Source organism: Herpailurus yagouaroundi, unplaced genomic scaffold (genome assembly GCF_014898765.1).
Source record: "Herpailurus yagouaroundi ecotype Mexico unplaced genomic scaffold, PumYag 67641, whole genome shotgun sequence".
In the NCBI taxonomy this organism is placed as follows: Eukaryota; Metazoa; Chordata; class Mammalia; order Carnivora; family Felidae; genus Herpailurus; species Herpailurus yagouaroundi.
In genome coordinates, this window is record NW_024420442.1 from 7,579,817 (window position 1) to 7,601,416 (window position 21,600).

Sequence of the window (21,600 nt, forward strand, 5' to 3'; positions counted from 1 at the left end):
TCTACCTAGTCTAGGTAGCTGCTTAGAAACCAGAAGTAAAACAAAAACGTCTTGATAATCCTTCTTGTGGCCGAAGCTGAGAAAAATGACAGTATTAGTTTGATGGACAAATGACAGAGCTTATGGACAAAACTTTACTCGAGGGAAAAGATTACTTTCCAAATCCTTACTGCTCCCCATACAACTTATACAAATCAACAGAAAGTATCATATAGGTCTGGCACTAACACAAAAGCAGCCAAAGGTTAAAATAACTTCTGCACGTACGTTCAAGGTGAATTAAAACAATACATCAAGTACTTAATTCACGGAGCTACTATTGCCTGCTTCCTTTCCTTTTTGCAGTTGTTTTATCTTTATGTATGTATGTATGTATGTATGTATGTATTTGTTGAGAGAGAGAGAGAGAGAGAGAGAGAGAGAGAGAAAGAACAAGGGTGTACATGAGCTGGGGGGGGGGGGAGGACAGAGAGAAAGGGAGAGAATCCCAAGCAGGCTCCGCACTGTCAGCACAGAGCCTGCCGCAGGGCTCTATCCCACGAACCGTGACATGATGACCTGAGCTGATATCAAGAGTCGGGTGTTCAACCAACGGAGCCACCCAGGCACCCCTGTGGTTGTTTTGTGCTGCTCTGTCTTGTTTTGCCTTCTTGAGGTCTCTCAATATCAGCTGTGGCATTGTTGTGACATCAGTAAGTCTGGGAGGATTGGTCAAAATGTCATGAGCTGATGGTATTATGACTCGTTCAAAGCTAAAATGTTTGAACTTTTGTTTCCCACTCTTTTTTCAACGTTTGCAGACATTTCCTCAAAACTTTGACAATAACGGGGGACACTTTAACATACTTTCTTATCCTAGTTTCACATTAGACTTGACTGTCCTATAGACTCACATTTCTTGACAATTTTGACTGGATTGATTGATAACTTCTTTTTTTTTTTTTTAATTTTTTTTTTCAAAGTTTATTTATTTTTGGGACAGAGAGAGACAGAGCATGAACGGGGGAGGGGCAGAGAGAGAGGGAGACACAGAATCGGAAACAGGCTCCAGGCTCTGAGCCATCAGCCCAGAGCCCGACGCGGGGCTCGAACTCACAGACCGCGAGATCGTGACCTGGCTGAAGTCGGACGCTTAACCGACTGCGCCACCCAGGCGCCCCTGATTGATAACTTCTAATTGCAATGCTTTTTAAAAAAAATCAATTGTAGCAGTATTTGCTAAAATATGGTTGTGTCTTCATAAACAAAAGGTTCAATAGTTTCTACCGAAATTACTAGGCAATTCAGTCAGATAACATATCAATTTAGGCAATGTCTTAAATGAATCAACTTATTTGACAATTTTGATTGATTTGCTTATTTTCATAAATCACTCAAGAAGATAATGTATGTACTTTATTTATTTATTTATTTATTTATTTATAGACAATCAATTGGTATTTCTTACTTCTTAGTCTTGAAACCAACTATGCTGACTATAAAGTCTTCCTATAATACTCATTTGACTTGTAGTCTAATTGTGACTGGATATGGTTATGTCGACATGAATTGATTTGGCATATCAGTTGCAGCTGTTTTTCCATGCACAAATTTGTCTGAATATTCTACCTATAAAAGCCAGTACAGCCATCACAGACTGAAACGGAATGAATCCAGGAAACCAGAAAATAGGTCTGACTGATTCCACTACTAATGCAGGAGTTTGAAAACTACTGACTTTATTGAGCTGATTGACCAACTCATTCAGAAACCAAATTGGTTCACACATATAAACAAAGACTTAAAAAAATCAACTGTGCAGAAAAATAATGGTTACAATCAATTAAAAATGGTTATTCAGTTCTGTGTAAAGACACCACCAAAATGTATATACCAAGAATCACATATCTATACTTATTTATTCATTCAAAAATACTTGTTGAATGCCTACTAAGTGTTGAAAACTATTATATGAGCTTTAAAGAGTTCAGTGCACAAAACAGACAAGGATCCCAGCCCTTGTGGAAATTAAAATTCTGATGGGGGCAACAGAGAATAAACAATAATCACCATACATGGGTAAATTATATAGAAGATAATATATGCTATGAAAAGAAAGAAGAGGTTGAGCAGGTAAAAAGGTACTGGGAGTTTGGGGTTGGGGGTGAAAGTTGCAGTATTATATGGGTCTGAATAGGCCTAAGTGAGGAGGAGCTAGCTGAACAAAGGTTTGAGGAGGTGTGAGAGTTAAATATGTGACAGCTGAAAGAAGATAGTTCCAAGCACAGGCAGGAATCAGCTAGAACAAAGTCCCTAAGGCAGATGTGTATTGACAGGGGTTTTTTGCTTTTTTGGTTTGTTTTGGTGGGTTTTGGGTTTTTTTGTTTTTTGGGGTTTTTTTGAAGATTGACGAAGACATCAGTGTGGCTAGAACGCAGCTAACAGGGGGAAATGCAGAAGGAGGGGAGGCCAGAGAGAAAGCTAGATCATGGAGGGCATTTTAGACCATTGTAAATACTTTACTCTGTGAAATGAGAAGCCCTTGCAATATTTTTAGTACACCTGACTTACATTTTAAAATGATCACTCTGTGAGGCAGAGAACTGTTGGAAGCTGCTGAATTAGCCCAGGTGACAGATGATGGTGGCTTGGACAAAGGCGGTAGCACTGGAGTTGGTAGTAAAGGAACAGTGTTTGCTGATAGAGCAGATATAAGGTATGAAAGCAAGAGAGCCTTCAGGACGACCCCAAGGTTTTTGGCCTAAGCAAGTGGCAGAATGGAGTTTCCATCAACTGAAATGGGCTAGTCTGCAAGTGGAGCAAGTCCGGGGTAGAGGGAAAACCAGGGGGGCAGTTTTGGACAAGTGAAATCCAGGATACTCATTAGATATCCAAGTGAAATTATCAAGTAGGTAGTTGAAGTTGGATGTTGGAAGACCAGTCTCGGCTGAGATATAAATTTGGAACTCTCTGGCGTATTAGATAGCATTTTAAGCCTCAAGACTGTATGTGATCCCTGAGGGAATGAGTGTAAATGAAGGTTCGAGGACAAAGACAACACTGGGAATTCTCCAACATTAACAGGTCAGAAAGAAGAGGAAGAATCAGCAAATCAGATAGAGAAGAAGTGACCACTGAGATAAGAGTAAAACTAAGCATGGTAAGCCATGCTGAAGCCATGTGAAGGAAGCCGAGAGAACGCACAAATACGGCAGGGTATGGGATACTCCCTAGTTTTATATTTCTTTTGTTTTGGTCCTTGTTTAGCAGTGGCAACCCAGGTTATAAGACATGTGGTAGAAGATAACAGTTTGGATTATTTCGCAAGATGGCCAATTTTCTCACAGTAAAAGTTATTAAGCCTTTGCACACAAGACTTATGCAGGCCACACAATTGCTCTAGCTGCAGAATTATTTCAGCAAATATAAACTTGCCAAGGAACAATGAAAATACAGGATCAGGGCACTTGTTATGATGAGCACTGGGTATTGTATGTAAGTGATGAATCACTAGATTCTACTCCTGAAATCAATATTGAACTATATGTTAACTAACTAGAATTGAAATAAAAATTTGAAAGAAAGAAAAAAAGATCAGTAGGGGTGCCTGGGTGGCTTAGTCCGTTAAGCTTCCGACTTCAGTTCAGGTCATGATCTTGCGGTCAGTGGGTTCTAGCCCCGCCCCCACTTCAGGCTCTGTGCTGACAGCTCAGAATCTGGAGCCTGCTTCCGACTCTGTGTCTCCCACTCTCTCTGACCCTCCCCCACTCACACTCTGTCTCTCTCACTCTCAAAAATGAGTAGATGTTTAAAAAAATCAGCTTTCTTAAATAAACTCGTTTTGCACTTACAAACAGCAAAATGAATGAAAATTCTTTAAGTACAAATTTTCAAATGATAGTGGCCATAAAATTGAAAACAAAAAGTCAAAAATATGGACTTTGGTGAATAAGGAAATGCTATTTAAAGTCAAGCACGTAGTGTAATATCCATTTGTTCATAGAAACACAATTATGTGTACACTACTGAAATTGTTAAATGGCAAATACATGTTTTTGATCTCAAAGGAAAATAGCATGGTTTATATCACATGAAAGGTGTGAAATCTGCAGCTGTCTTTTTGTTTTAGAAGTGCTAAGTGTGTCAGACAACTTTGAAACAAAACTGCTGGTCCACTGGATTAACAATACTTCCATGACTTGCTTCCCGTGTTTAAGACAGAAACTTGAACTACAAACACAACTTCTTCAAGTAAACAAGAGTGTGCCTCTTCCACATATACAACTCTAATTTCACGTTGACAATCAGAATGATCAGGTGATCTAATAGTAATATAAAAAACAAAATATTACCCTCAGTCTAATGTATTTGTTTCTTCCTTTGTTTCTACAAAGCACACCAAAAAAGCTGTGTTATAGACATAAATCAAAAGCTAAATCTGGGGATTGCCATAAAGGGAACATTTTATAATCTTGTGCTTATAGGGAAGGGTTTTTTTTTTTTCTCATTTCTTTTAAAACACTGGAAAGAGCTCGTAAACAGCAATTATTGGTTATCTTAAAAAGTGGTCTAGGGGTGCCTCGGTGGCTCAGTTGGTTGAACGTCCAACTCTTGATTTCGGCTAGGGTTGTGATTTCATGGTTCGTGAGATTGGGCCCCACATCGGGCTCCACGCTAAGTGTGGAGGCTGCTTGGGATTTTCTCTCTCTCTCTCTCCCTCTGCCCCTCTCCCCTACTCACACGTTCTCTCTCTCTAAAATTTAAAAAAAGTGATCTAGAAAGCAAGTGGCTTGGATTCCTTCCTCTCTATCATTTTCATTTTATTTAGTTTTTCATTATGTTAAATTAAAAATTTTAATAACACATAGTACAAAGTTCTAAAGGTACAAAAGAGCACGTAGGAAAACAAATCTCTCCCACCCCCGCCCCATAGTCATCTAGTTCCCTTCCATAAATGCAGTCAGAATTATCCATTTATTGTGACTACCCCCAGAGAAATTCTATGTATATACAAGCATATGTATATGTAGCTCCGTTAAAAACTACAGGTCAAGTGTAACGCGGTGGACATCAGTTTTTTAACTGGAGGTTGTGACCTATTAGTGGGTTATAAAATAAATATACTGGATCACAATTAACATTACAAAGACATGGGAATAAGATGGAATACAAAATATCAGCGGATGTGATTCATAGTAAGGGTAGGCACTGTCTTGTGAAATTTTTGTTGCTAATTTTTATTTTTATTTATATATTCATTATGAACTGGGCCACAATGTAAAAAGTTATTTCTTACTCCGAGACACAAACAAAAAAGCCACTGCTATACACAATGATACAAACTCTGTGGCTTCTGTTTAATGATGTATGTTGAAGACTATTCTATGTAGTTACACACAGATTTCTCTCATTTTGTTCGTGTTAAATTTATTAAAATTATTTAAGATATCTATAAAAGGGTATAAAGAGCAACATTATAAACAGTCATATACCCCCACCACTTAGTTTAAGAAAAAAACATGCTACAAATAAATAAATATATATACAAATAATTATGGTGTCAATAGAGTTGAAATGCTCCTATGTAATTCTTCCTAAACCATTCCACTTCTCCTCTGATCATGTTTACCTCCTTCTTTGGAAGGCTATAGAGTATTCCATTGCATGAATGTACCATAAATTATTCAAGGAGCCTCCTGCTGATGAACATTTTCATTGATATCCTCGATTTTTTGATATTTTGAACAACACTACTGTGAACATCCTCTTACAGATCACTGTATACTCATTCAATATCTGCAGGATAAACTCTGCAAAGTGAAACTGCTGAGTCAAAGGAGATAGACTTTTGTTAGATTTTGCCAAATTTCTTTTCATGGAGACTATATCTATTTATACTCCTATAACAAACATTTCATACACATTTATCAACAAAGTATATTATCAAATTTTTATTATTACCAATGTGATAGAGGTGATAAATGATAACTTATAGCTCTATTCTGCATTCCCCTTAGGAGTGAAGTTAACATTTTTATATGTTCAAGAACCATTCTCATTTCCTATTCTATAGCCTCTATCAATTGTTTTCCATTTTATTGTTGGGGCTTTTTTTCATTGATAAAAGGCAAAATTAACCCTTTGCCTCTGGGTGCCACAAATATAGCATGGCAACACTTTTGTTTGTGGCTTCTGTTTTTGTGTGCCATATAGAAAAGCTTCTCCTATTCCAAGGTCAGGAAAAACATTCTCCCATATTTCCCTCTAGTAGTTATTTCCACCTTTAAATTTTAATTCGTCTAGAATTTATTTTGGTGTAGGGAGTGAGGTAGAGAACCAATATTATTGTTTTGCAGATAGCTACCCAATTACTCTAACACATTTTTTTTTTTAAGAACTCCTGTTTTCCCTACTGATCTGATATGCCATCATTATCATGTTCTATATTCCTATCCATATTTGGGTCCATTTCTGGGTTTCCTCTTCCATTCTAACACTTTGTTTGTTGTATACTAGCACCATCCTGGTACAGTTAAAATGAACTTAAATATATTTTAATAACTGGCAAACTTACTATCACAACATTATGGTTTTTTTCCCAAATATTTTCAGTGTTCTCACATGTTTGTTTTTTCTCCATTTGAACATTAGAGCCAGTAAGTCAGTGTTATTACAAGGTCAATTGATATATTTTTTAAATTTTTTTAACATTTATTTATTTTTGAGACAGAGAGAGACAGAGCATGAACAGGGGAGGGGCAGAGACAGAGGGAGACACAGAATCTGAAGCAGGCTCCAGGCTCTGAGCCATCAGCCCAGAGCCTGATGCGGGGCTCAAACTCACGGACCGTGAGATTGTGACCTGAGTTGAAGTCGGACGCTTAACCAACTGAGCCACCCAGGCGCCCCAAGGTCAACTGATATTTTTGTTGGAGGCATGTTAGAATTACAGATTAATTTAGAGAGAATTTTATATGCTGAGACTTACCATCCAAGAACAGGGTAAAGCTTTCCATTTTTTTTTTCTTCTACATTCCTCAATAGCATTGTAGTGTGTGTGTGCATGTGCGTGTGTGTGCGTGTGTGCGTGTGTGTGTGTGTGAGTGTGTGTGTGTGTCTGGCTCTTTTTTCTAGTTTGTTCCTAGGCATTTTGATTGTCACCATTGCATTGTAAAACTAACAGTTTATTCAACTATATTTTCTAATTGTGGTTTGTATGGAGAAAAACTATTAGTCCGTTGTGCTAAAGCTGTACCAAATTAGTTGACTTAATTCTTATTATTTGTATTAATTTACTGTTTCCTTTTCTTAGATTTTTGTAGGCATACGATTATATAACCTTCAAATAATAATTTACTTCTTTGCTTCTAATTGTACTCCTCATTTCTCTCTTTTCTGATGGTGACAGTTGCGATCTTCATAATAGGTTTAAAGTAGTTGGTGAAAGTGGACATCCTTGTTTTGTAGGGCTTCCTCACTTAGAATAAAATGGGGTTTTGTGATTTTACATGACATCATGCTACAGAATTATATATATATATATGTTTCAAATTATAATTATATTATTATGTTTGTTGATATATTTAATTGTATATAATTATTGTATAACTATATTATATATTATAATTGTTTATAATTATACTATAGTACATAATTATAGATATATCATATATAATTACAATGTAGTAATTATAATATTAAATGCCACAGAATTGTATCTAATAAATTAGTTTTAGGGGCCCCTGGGTGGCTCAGTCTTTTAAGCGTCCAGCTCTTGATATTGGCTCAGGTTGTGAATTTGCTACTGTGGGATCAGGCAACACATTGGGCTGTGTGCTGAGCAGAGCCCGCTTGGGATTCTCTCTCTCTCTGCCCCTCCTGCAGTCTCTGTCTCTCTCAAAATAAATAAATAAACTTAAAAAAATAAATAAACTTAAGAAAAAGGACATGAGTTTTACATAAATAGGTAGATATATTTAAATAAGAATATCAAAAATTGATGATCAGCAGTATAGTATAGTGGTTAAATTCCAGGGTTTGGAATCAGATTGCCTGGGTTTGAAGTTTGGCTTTACCACTTACTAGCTAAATGACTTTATTTATCTTCATTGTGCCTTGGTTTCTATGTATCTAAATGGAGATATTATTAGTACCTAAGTCATGGATTGGTTGTGAGAAATAAATCCATTAATATCTGTAAAATAGTTAGAACACTGTCTGCAGCGAGTAACTGCTATGTGTTTGTTAAATACAACTCTGGATTTTATCAAATGCCTTTTTAGCATCTAAGCAATTTTTCATATGGTGTATCTATTCATATAGTAAATTAGAGTAACAGATTTCCTATTATTAAACCATCCTTGCATTCCTAGTGTGAACTGCACTCATAGTGTATTATTCTTTTACTCTATTGCTGGACCTTGTTTGCCAGTATTTTATTTAAGAAGTTTGCATCAAGGGGCGCCTGGGTGGCTCAGTCGAGTAAGCAACCGACTTTGGGTCAGGTCATGATCTCGTGGTTTGTGAGTTCAAGCCCCGCATCGGGGTCTGTGCTCAGAACCTGGAGCCTGCTTCAGATTCTGTGTCCCCTCCTCTCTCTGCCCCTCCCCTGCTTGCTCTCCTTCTCTCTCTCAAAAATAAATAAACAGGGGCGCCTGGGTGGCGCAGTCGGTTAAGCGTCCGACTTCAGCCAGGTCACGATCTCGCGGTCCGTGAGTTCGAGCCCCGCGTCGGGCTCTGGGCTGATGGCTCAGAGCCCGGAGCCTGTTTCCGATTCTGTGTCTCCCTCTCTCTCTGCCCCTCCCCCGTTCATGCTCTGTCTCTCCCTGTCCCAAAAATAAATAAACGTTAAAAAATAAATAAAAATAAATAAATAAATAAATAAATAAATAAACATTAAAAAAATTTTTAAAAAGAAGTTTGCCTCAAATATTCATAAGTACAATTGGTTTGTAGATTTATTTTGTGATTTCTTTCTCTGCTTTAGATCTCAAATCTTTTCTTGTTTCCAAAAAAAATTTAAAGATTTGGAAGCTTTCACTTTTGTTATGCTCTGAAAATACTTAAGGAGCACTGAAATGATATGTTTCTTAAAAGATTGGCAGATTTTGCCTATGAAAGTATTTCTGCTACTTTTTTTGGTTTGAGCAGTTCTTTGGTAATTTTATTTCTATATAAATTAGAAAGTTTAGATTTTCTCTATCATCCAAGGCCAGTTTTGGGCATTTGTATTTTTCCTATAAAATTATCCACTCCACCCAGGTTTTCAAGTGTATCTTCAAAGAGGTGCACAAAGTAGTTTCTTAAGAGTCTTTCAACTTCCTCTTTATCTATAGTTATTATGACATGCTTATGTTTATCTTCTCCTCTATTCTGGATTATCTATTTTATTGCCCCCCATGAAATGACTTAGATTTATATGTATTTAGTTCTAGATTTCTAATGACATATAATTTGAAAAATCAGTTCAACTAACAAATGAGGAATGTCATTAGAAAAAAAAAAGGAGATGATAAAAGGTTCAATTCCAGCATCAGTAAGTGACATGTAATATAAAATACATAATTTCATTTTTTTTACCTCTCAGTGAATAATTAGCAAAAAATCTTTTAAAGTAAATCATCTAGTAAAAGTGAGGGAAAAATAAAATTGCCACTTTCATGCTTTGTTAATGGGGGTATGAATTCAGAAATAATTTCATACATATCTTGGGCCTTAATGTAAACATTATTGAACCCAGTTATTTTCTTTGTAGACATCTATTGTAAGGAAGGAATCAGAACCAGACCAAAGGTTTGATCACAAAGATATCTACTGTAACATTTTTATGGTAGAGAAATACTAGAAATGCTAATATCCAAAAACAAGGTATAGTTAACAATGAACATTGGCTTCAACTTAAATTTCCCAGCTGCGTTCACACCTAACAAGAGAGTCAGCTTGTCCTCTGAAGCTTTGAAGCCAGGCAATGACTTCTCCTCTGGAGCTATGAAAAAGTCCTAGATGCTGTCTTCTTCTGACAGAAGGCTGTTTTGTCTACATTGCAAATCTGCTATTTGGTGTAGCTGCCTTCACTGATGATCTAAGCTAGATGTTCTGGACAACCTGCTGCAGCTTCTACATCAACACTTGCTACTACTTCACCTTACACTTTTATGCTATAAAGATGGCTTCTTTCCTTACCTCACGACCCAACTTCTGCTAGCTCCAGACTTTCCTTCTTCAGCTTCCTCACCTCTCTCAGCCTTCACAGAACTGAAGAGAGTTAGGGTCTTGCTCTGCATTAGACTTTGGCTTAAGGGAATGTTGTCTGATCTTTTCTCCAGACCATTAAAACTTTCTCCCTATCAGCAATAAGGCTGTTTTGCTTTCTTATCATTTATATGTTCACTGGAGTAGCACTTTTAATTTCTTCCCAGAACTTTTCCTTTACATTCACAACTTGGCCAACTGGTGCAAGAGGCCTAGCTTTCAGCTTTCAGTGTTCAACATGCCTTCCTCACGAAGCTTAGTTATTTCTTGCTTTTTGACTTAAATGAGAGATGTGATACTCTTCCTATCACTTGAACACTTAGATGCCATTGTAGATTATTAATTGTGCTAATTTCAATACTGTTTCATCCTGGGGACTTGGGCAGCTGGAAGAGAGGGAGAAAGACGGCATAATGGCCATTCAGCGGAGCAGTCAGAAGACACAACATCTGATTAAGTTCACCACCTTATATGGGCGTGGCTTGTGGTGCCCCCAAATAATTACAACAGTAATATCAAATGTCACTGATTACAGATCACCATTGCAAATATAATAATAATGAAAAAGGTTGAAATATTGCACCAAAATGTGACACAGATATACAAAGTGAGCAATGCTGTTGAAAAAAATGGTGCTGATAGACTTGCTCGAAGCAGGGTTGCCACAAACCTCCAATTTGTACCAAAAGTGGTATCTATGAAGCACAACAAAACAAGGTATGCCTGTACTGTCATTTATTTCTAGTGAGGATATGCTCAACCATATTTTTTCTTACACTGTCTAACCTCTTAAAAAATCTATTCATAAGCTACTTCTATAAGCACAATAACTCATTTTGGCTTCTTACTCATTATTTAATGTACTAAAGAAGTTAATGATTAAACAATATATCAATTACAGGGCCGCCAGGGTGGCTCAGTTGGTTGAGCATCTGCCTCTTGATTTAGGCTCAGGTCATGATCCCAGGGCTGTGGGATCCAGCCCCACATCAGGCTCCACGCTGAGAATGGAGCCTGCTTAAGATTCTCTCTCCCTCTGCCCCTCTCCCCTGCTCATGCTCTGTCTCTCTAAAAATAATAATAAAAATAAGATCCATTACAAAGACTAAGTAAATAACTCTAATTTATTTTAATGTCTATATTATTCACACTATATTTAACTTCTTTTACATTCAAGTTTGATTTCATGTAAATATATCCATGATGCATACTATATGTATATATACTGTACATTTAGATTTATTATTTGTATGTGGATACTTAGATTTGAATTCAAAATTCAAATAACTTTTCAAGCAGCTTATTTTTAGAATTGGGGACATTATAACGTTGTTGATAACTAACTATATCTCTATTTACCTACCATCTATCTATCTATATATACTTCCATAAGTCATAAAGTATAGATGATTGAATTTGACCACTTAAAAATATAAAGCTCTATACCACACACACAGACACAGGCACGTCTTATGGACCTATTTCAAAAGGCAAATGAAAAACTAAGAAGCACGTATAGTATGTGACACCAAGGATTTTTAACCTTAATATATGAAGTTTCTTGAAAAATAGTAAGAAATACAAAAATTCAAATACAAAAATGGAAGAAGGATGTCAAGAGACAATTCAGAACAAAAGAAATGCAAATGGTCCATTAACATATAAAAAGATGCCCAAGCTCACTCATAAATAAAATGCAAAATAATAGCTCCAAAAGATACCATATTTCTTCTAGCAGATTGGATATTAGAAATCTTTTGTCAAGGGTGCTCAGTCGGTTAAGCATACGACTTTGGCTCAGGTCATGATCTCACAGTTCCTGAGCCCCGTGTCAGGCTCTGTGTTGACAGCTCAGAGCCTGGAGTCTGCTTCAGATTCTGTGTCTCCCTCTCTCCCTGCCCCTCCTCCGCTGGCACTCTGTCTCTCTCTCCCTCTCTCTCCAGAATAAATAAACATTAAACAAAAAGAAAGAAATCTTTTGTCATTGTCAGTATTGACAAAGATAGGGGAAAACAGGTGCATTAGTAGGAAGATAATTGGTTGTTTAAGGGGGAAATTTAGTAATATCTATAAAAAATGCTAAATGTACATGTCCTTGACCCATCATTTCCACTTCTAAGAAATTATCCAACAGGTGTGCAAAAAGACGTGTACATAGATTTTAGTGCAGCACTGGTTTTAATAACAAAGCATTGGAAATCTACATGTCCACAAATAAGGGAATGGATTAAATAAAAAATGATACAGAAACAGAATACTATGCAACCATTAAAAAGAGCAAGACAGATCTATACTACAAATATGGGAGAATATCCAAGGTAGAATATTAACTAGAAGAAGTTATTAGACTTTCTATAGGATGTTATCCCATTTGTACATGTACAGAACATTTGGGGAATGATACATAATACAATGTTAACACTGGCTGTCTCTTAAGAGTGGCACCTAAAGTGTAAGAGGGAGAGAGGGAGAGGGACTTTTCATTTTAAACCTGTTTTTATGATTTTAATTTTTATATCATCTGCTGATATTACTTTAATACTAAAAAAATACTAGTTAAAACAACCTACAAAAAAAAAAAAGAAAACATGAGCTTGGTAGATCTAACTTTATAATGGCTTGAATTTCAATAACATCAAAATTGTTTTCAATTGTAAGAGTATCACAGTCACCACAGAAGTGTCTCACCCACATATAAAGTAATCTCAATGACTTACACACTTCCTCTGATCATGTAACATCTCCAAAGGAGCCATTACAAAGTCAACTGCACCATCTTATACATGCCTAATGGGTCCAACAGAGCCATTAGGATGTCAGTTATATGGCAGGGCTCCTGCCAAAGCTATTACCAAGCCATTGCATTGTTTCACACACTTCCTTTGACATTCAGATGGTTCCTGAGGAACTGTTATCATTGCTATGGAAGTGTCCTGTATAACTTACATTACCAGGGGAAAACACAAAAGCAAAGGAAAGAAATGTAAAACAAACAAACAAATTCCCTCCATTAAGTGTACATGAATGGCCCCACGTGGTCAAATATCAGAAGGAATGGCTCCTCATTTGGGTGTAACTATTACATGTCATTCAAGAAACCCAGGTGTTAGGCTAGCTATTTTTTTCACAACCCCTGCTGTTCCAAAGAAGCAATTTCAGGTGTAAGAACAACATATACATGGCTATGATGCTATGGTGTTCATTAGTAGCACGTGGTATATTACCAAGTTTCTGTGATATACAGTGCAGGAACAATAGGGAGTAGTACTGATGGATTTTTTTTTACTATTATGGGATTATACAGATAATCCTTTACCTGTAAAGTTCCCGAGCAGCATATAGGGAGCTCAGCTGCCCAACACTCATGGAAATCAACAGGGCTTCTGGGTAGCTGAAATCCCAGCTCTACCTTAAGGGGCTACTATCACGACACAGAAAACCAATGGTACAAGTTAACCCTCAGCCAGGTCTGAAGTACTTCATTGAATTTCTCCTCACAGTCTTCTATACTTAGCAGAACAAGATTGTTGGCTATGAGAAGGATGTGTTGTTTAAGGTAAAACGAGTGCATAGCATTTTACCCAGTTCAAAATGAAGAGAAAGTAGGCTGGACTCTGCTAGGCTAGAGTTTCTTGGGGTACAAGATGTCTCAGAAGTCAGGTGTATAACTGGCTAATCCTTGCTAAGAGAGCCTTCACCTGATCGCATCTACCCCACCATACCTGCATAATATCACTTTCTGAGTGATAGATATCAACAGCAACTAACTTTACTGGCATTTAATATGTGACAGGTACGCTGTCAAGAGCTATATATTCATTTTCTAGTTTAATCCTCCTCACACACCAAACAACTGCACAGGTAATGTTTCCACTTGACAGAGAAGGAAATGAAGGCTTGGAGAGCTTTAGCTACCTGTTCAAGGACACACAGCAGGTAAATGGCAGAACCAGGGCACAAACCTAAGTCTATCTTATATCACAGACCATGTTCTTAACCACACACTCTATAGAGAACATCATTTATTTAGACTGCATTAATATAACCAATTTTACTGTAATAATTGGTTTCAGATCACTTGTGCTCTCGTAGCAAGCTGCACATACATCTTTATCACAGTACTAACTAGACTGTATTAAAATTGGCTCCTTCTTCTTCTCCTAACAGACCTCTTTGGGTATATATGCCCACTTGACTTGGACTGCCCTGCATTGAGAACTGCTCCAAGGATCCAATGGGTGGGTTACCACAAAGCAACATTTGTATTACTGACCTCACTCCCTGGTTGTAGCTGATGGGACCAGTGGTAGAGAGCTGACTCAAGCTGGGAAAATTATTCTGTCTCCTTGGAATTTAGAAATGGCACTAAAAAATATCTGGTTAATTGCAACTGCTCTCCCGAACAGAAAAAATATAAACTGAGGAATTATAGGAAGCTTTATGCCTGCCTTACAAATGGAGATTTAGAGAAAGTCAACTTTCAGAGGTAGGACTGAAGGAACTGGATTCAGAAGCAAGAGGCAAAGTCCAGGCAATTCTTCTGATCTGATTCCTGCTGTCGAGCCACTCACTTGCACTGGTCCCATGAAGCATTCTCATGCCCTTTCAAATAAATGTGATTTTTTGTTTAAGCCGTCTCAAGTTGGTTTCTGTTACCTGTTACCTGCAATTACAGTAGTAAATAATAATGAACAACCCTAACCAATAGGGCACCAATCTCTCCCACTACACTGTAAATTCTTAGAGGTTGGGGAATGTACACTGGTCATCTTTCATATATGCCCAGTCTCCAATACAGAGCCCAGCAGAGAGCAGGCGCTCAATAAATATTGATTGCATAGAAATATCATTTATGAACAGCTATATAATTTTATATATAAATAGCTATACTATTCTTATTTATTTAAATAAATTTATTTCAACTCCTTTAAATAATTTCTTCACAATGTGCAGATCTTCCTCGACTTACAATGGGGTTATGTCCTGATAAATCCACCATAAGTTGAAAATACTGTAGATCGAAACTGCATGTCACAATACGGCCTAACCTACCGAACACCAGAGCTTACCCTAGCCTACCTTAAACATGCTCGGAACACTCACGTTAGCCAACTGTTGGGCAAAATCATCTCAAACAAAGCCTATTTTAAAATAAAGTGTTGAATGTCTCATGCAACTTACTGACTACTGTACTGAAAGTGCAAAATAGAATGGTCGTGCGGGGACAGAATAGGTGTAAGTGTCTCGGGGGTTTACCTTCGCGATCGCATGGCCAACTGCAAGCTCCAGTTACCAGTGCCCAGCATCGCGAGAGAATTGTACTGCGTACCGCCGCCCCAGGAAAAGATCAAAATCCAAACTCAAAATACAGTTTCTACTGAATGAGTACTGCCTTCTCACACCATGAAGTCGAAAACATGTAAATCGAACCATCGTAAGTCAGGGACCATCTGTATACTCTATGAGTTACAGGTTAAAAATGCTTTTTCTCTGTTTCTCTCCATGTAGCTTCTTGAGATGCAATTTAATCTTCACTTTTTATAATCCAACTGCTTCATTTAGGCCATCTGTGAAACACACATTCTTGGAAATTGATTGCCCAAATTTAGCTGTCCATATAGCATATTCCTCCAGTCTCAGGTAGAGGCAGATGTAATTAGGAGCGATACCTTAATCACTGAGGTTGATGCTCAAATAGGATTGCCAAATCCTTGTAGGAAATGCCCACTGGATCATGGGTCAGAGGCAGGGTTGTGTGTTAGATGATCAGAGGTCTGACCCACTGCAGCATTTCTATGCTTATAAGATCAGAGAAGATCTACAAAAATATATTGTCTCTCAGTTTTAACTTTTTTCCTCAGAGCAACGAACAGAGATGTAGGTAGTAGGTGAAATGGGAGTGGCGAAAGGGTAAAGTGAATAAAGCAGTCTGACTGATATCAAAGTGTCCTGCTCCCAGGCCTCACGATGAAGCGAACTTGAGTAAATGTGCATTTTTCCTAAACAGGCCAGGAAGCACCAACAGACAACAAAGGATTTACTAAGGACAAAGTTCAGGGATTGGGAACAAACTCCAACAGTGTTCCGATTGGCCTGAGAAAGCTGAGAAATCCGGATTGGGGGGCCCCCCCCCGGTGACCTGATGTTCTCCCTCCCCTGCACTTCAGGCAGCCCAGTCCAAGTGTTTCTGTGCTGAAAGGGATGGTGATTTATTTTAATTCTTCATAGGTTACAGCATATCGGAGACTTAAATTCAATGAAGGGTAGCCACATAGGGTTTATGAAAATGAGAAAAAATAAATATTTTGAAAGGCTTCACCAATTAATGAAATGAAAGAACCAAGTCCTTATAGATATGATTTTGAAACCAGAAGGAGAAAATCCAAGTCATAATCTAGGATGGAGAGAATTGAAAGCATCCTTGAAATCGTGTCTCAGAATCTTTCTCAGTTGAGTAACTCAGCCAAATTAACAATTTCCTCTATCTTCCTTTTCTCCCACATGTACAGGAGTGAAGCTTAAATCAACTTAAACTGGTCCATATTATGCCCACTGCCTCATTATTAATCTAAAAATCAGAATGTATAGAAAGACAGAAACAAAACAAAGCGTCACCAACACTAACTGAGGCACAGGGATGGGGTGGCATGGAGTGTGAGACAGTAACATATATAAATCCTAAAAATTTTACACCATTTCACTCATTTCAAATATAGTATATCTAACGTCATGGGGCGCCTGGGTGGCTCAGCCGGTTAAGCGTCCGACTTCAGCTCAGGTCATGATCTCACAGTTGGTGGGTTCGAGCCCTGCGTCGGGCTCTGTGCTGACAGCTCAGAGCCTGGAGCCTACTTCAGATTCTGGGTCTCCCTCTCTCTGCCCCTCCCACACTTGCACTCTGTCTCTGCATGTCTCAAAAACAAATAAACATTAAATAAATAAATAAATAAATAAATAAATAAAGTCAGATTAATGAAATAGATGCCCTGATAGGTTTCATTCCATGAATGGAGATCAATGGGAAATAAATAGCAACATTTGCACACAAACATCAAGTTCAATTCACTGAAAACAACTATTTCTCCAAATTAATATGCTTTTAGAAAAGCCATTTGTACTCTCATCTTAACTCAAACCTTCTCTGTGAGAACCTTTGGAAATGCTCAAGACCGATCAGTCCTGGTTGTCACTGATTGAAAATTTATAGAATCCAAATTGGTGAAATCATACTGGAGGTCATAAATAAGATTCTAAATTGTATACTCTTCATTGAAAAGTAGGAGTCAGATTAAGACTTACAGAACTCGCACTGAGCAGGAGAAAGTTGTTGAGCCAAGGAAGGAAAGGAATATTTAGAAAATAATCAGTTGAATTTAGCTAGCTGGTTTCTGAACTGCTATTTTAACTCTTCTTCCTATGTAAAATGTGGATAACAACAGAATCTACTTTGCAGAGTGATCATGAGGATGGTGTGAGATAAAGATATTAAAAGTGTATTTGGAAATAGTGAGGTGCTGAACATTCATATTGTACTTCATGTTACAAATACTATTCTAAATCATTATCTACATTAATTTATTCAATAGTCACAAAATCCTTGTGGTCAACGTTAATATTATACTTCTTTTATAGATGGTGAAATTCGGGCACAGAAACTTTATATATAACTTTCCCAAGGTCACACAGCTGGGATTTAAACCTAGGCTCTCTGGCTCCACAGTCCAAACTTTTAATCACTATGCTCTACTGCCTCTCAAAAGTTGAAATCATTCTTGGAGGTCCATATTGGGCCAACAGAGACTTGCAATAAGGACTAGTTTTTAGCAGACTGGATCATCGGTTTTCCTGGGCAACCCAGCCTGATTCTGTGATACCCCATCCAGTTCCTAAAATAAGATGTAAGGAAAATAAACCTATAAAAGAAAACAAAAAGGATGCATGTCCTTCACTCCTGAGTCTTCCAACTCTGTCTCAATAGACAGTATTACACGATCAAGGTAGATAGATGGTTGATTAGACTGAGGGCCAAATGAAACTGAACAGTTTCATTTCTGAAAGTCCCGAACACATCCATGGGATAAGGCACAGTAATACAGTCTGGTGGCTCACCACGGTAAGCAGTTCTTGTGATGGGGCTAGGAGAGGATAATGTGCATTTTGGTAAAGCTCATTCTGATGTACCTTTCCTCTGATCCTTTGCCCCCACCACCTCCCCATTTTGAGTCATTGCCCTGTGGTCAGACCCCGTGCCCTCCAAAAGTCTGATTTTCATCAAAATCATTTATAAATATTGCTTTCAGTATCCCTTGGGAAAAGAGGCAAAGCCTAATGAGCACAATGAAGACAAAGGTAAAAGGACACCAATGTCCCCTCACTGAAAAATGACACAGTGTAAACACAGGTTTACAGAGAAGAATGAACACCAGTTCTTTCACTGAAGGCGTTATTTATAATTGATGACATGGCTATAGCAGGCTTCTAAACCCAAGCCAGAGCATCTGAAGGAAAGGACCAAAGCCATTTGCTAGGAGGCACTGTAAAGTCATGACAATATCTCAAATTAATGACTAGAGCCATGCAAAAAATCAGAGATAACGTAGGAGGTCATGAGGCCAAACCCAACCCGACTTGATTTAAATCTACACCCCTATGCTAAATCAACGCTTCCCTACCCCACTTTATTTATTTATTTTTTCAACGTTTTATTTTATTTTTGGGACAGAGAGAGACAGAGCATGAACGGGGGAGGGGCAGAGAGAGAGGGAGACACAGAATCGGAAACAGGCTCCAGGCTCTGAGCCATCAGCCCAGAACCCGACGCGGGGCTCGAACTCACGGACCCCGAGATCGTGACCTGGCTGAAGTCGGACGCTTAACCGACTGCGCCACCCAGGAGCCCCCCTACCCCACTTTAAATACTGCATTGTCCTTTTCCCCAGCTCCTGACTCACCTCCTCTTCACCACCAACATACATACATGAAGTTTTCCAGAGGAAAGCAAACCAATAAGCAGCCAATGAACTCATCTTGACAGGTCAATTAATCACCTCTGTGTGTTGTTTGTCAGAGGGGCAGGGTTCCACTCTGTGGGGTGGGTGTCAGGCAAAATAATCTGTGGTCAAATATTGGCAAACACTTACCTTGAGTAGACCCAGCTTGAGCCTCCAGGTCACAACAAACAGGAGAGAACTTAAAACCTGTAATATTAAACATTTTATGAATTAATCCTTATCCAAGTCACCTGGGAATCCTCAATCTTTAACCCCTACCCTTCATCCAATAGTATATTTTAAGTAACAGATTCAATGAACTATGATTCACATACCATAATGTTCACCCTCTTATAAACTGTACAACTCAGTGGATTTTAGTATTTTCACAGAGCTCTACAACCATCACCAATATATAATTCCAGAATCATTTAATCACTCCAAAAGAAACCCCATACTTAGGATCTTGTAGGAGTAGAAAACTGGTTGAAACCCATGGTGAAACTTCTTTTATTTTAATGTTTCAATCCAGTGAACTGGCTATAACTTCATATGTCAGGAGTGAGATGAGGGAGGATGGGAAGTCTCAGCAATGCAGGAGACCATCTAGCACCCTTTTTACATATATTTGGTCATTATTTTTTCTGTTTCACAGCTGTAGCCCAGAAAACTAAAAAACAAAAAACAACGAAAAAACACAAAAAACCAAGACCCAAAGGATACTTGGTGATAGTACAAAACATTATGGCCTATCATTAAGGAAATGATAATCTAACTAGTAAGCAAACAGTCATTCCTGATTATATCATTGTGGGCAGGGTCCCCTGTGGGCTGAACGAGGAAGAAGAAGACAGAATAGAAGAAAGCTGTAGGTATAGGGCTGGCGGCTACCTCTCTGCCACCTGAGAAAATACTAATTAGCCACTGATAACGGAGCAGGCCTGTGGTCATGGGGATGGGACCTATGAAATTTAGACAAACAGAATGATGAAGAGCCTAGATTAGTGTGTTTAATAAGCATTAATGTGCTTTCTTATGAAAGGGTTCTGTTCTTCGGTAGAGACAGGGAGCAGAAATAAATTAACCTCTATGCAACAAATCAAAATGATAAAACTTTTCTGCTTCTAAAAGTTGTAAGAAAACAATATGTAATTGAGACTTAATGATATTGCTACTATTACTTACCATCTGGCAAATGGCTAAAAAGTTAATTTACCTTCTGGGTTTTTTTTTTTTTTATCATTTCGGTCTAACTTGGTTAATTTGGATCTGTCTATACACTTGACAGTTTAATCTGAATTAAAATAGAAAGCCCATACAGAATATGCTTGCTATACAGTTGTTCATCTCATTGTTCATATATTGATGTAAAGCCCAAATGCATGAAATGTACTTTCCATAATAAATACCACTAGTATTACACTGGAAAATAAAGACGGAAATAAAAGGTGAGTAATAAACAAGACATGCACAATACTGCTGACCGCATGAGATTATTTCCCTCGGGGGAATCACCAGGAATAAAAAGCATTTTATCTATCATTATAAATAAATGTGTCTATTTGCCAGATACTTAGGTACATGCCTTGTCCATGGGAACCCACTATCCCGCATACGAAATGAAAGATAGGAAGACACAGGGAAGGAAAACAAATCAAAGGCTAAAAACTGCATTCACTCTGGGTTTCACTTAAACAGTATAGATCGTTCTATTACCATTCTCCCCATCCGACTTCCTCTCATGGTCCGTGTCGGTCAAGGACAACGCGGAGTTGGCCCGGCTGGACAGACAGGAGCTGTGCTCTGATTTCATCCCCCTTATCCACATTCTCAGAGCGTGGTCAGGTGAGACAGCACCTTCGGTCTCCGTGTCCACATCAGACCCCATCTCTAGCTGGTAGCCGTGCCGAGAAACGCTGTGCATGTCTGTCTGGTAGCCAGAGCACAGAGTGTGAGGAGTTTCACAGAATTCCATCTCTGAGAAGAAACAAAGTTCAGAGAAAAAAGTTGAGAAACAGTAAGAAATACCCACGAAAACTCTACTTTCTGTCCTCACACCCACCTCCCCCCCCTTGCTAGTAATTATGTGGTTTTGCAAAGTTAGAATTCTGGCCTTTTTATTTATGGTAGCTAGGATTCTATGCTTATTTTGCACTTCTGTGGCTTAAAATTATGCTCCTGTTGATTCTTACAAGGCTCTGGAAAAAGCATGCCCAAAATAGCTTTATAGCTACAATTTTAGGTTGCACAAAATGTAATGAAATAAGTGAGTGTAGAGGAGTATAAAGCGTAGAAAGCTGTCCTTTAAAAGATATTTCTCTTCCAGGAAGAATATATATGATCTGTAGAGCACACCTATGCTTAAAATATTAAAATTATC

At 38.0% G+C, this 21,600-nt stretch overlaps 1 protein-coding gene across 2 annotated transcripts in view; it reads right to left on the reverse strand.

Moving 5' to 3' along the window:
- Nucleotides 1–21,600, reverse strand: part of TENM1 (teneurin transmembrane protein 1) — a 796,361-nt gene that overhangs the window by 476,468 nt on the left and 298,293 nt on the right. For both annotated transcript variants that reach the window (XM_040467962.1, XM_040467961.1), the window contains exons 4-5: nucleotides 20,937–21,197; nucleotides 19,371–19,427 (exon numbers count right to left, since the gene is read on the reverse strand). In XM_040467962.1, coding sequence (XP_040323896.1) covers nucleotides 19,371–19,427; nucleotides 20,937–21,197 — 318 coding nt within the window. The remainder of the gene's footprint in view (nucleotides 1–19,370; nucleotides 19,428–20,936; nucleotides 21,198–21,600) is intronic.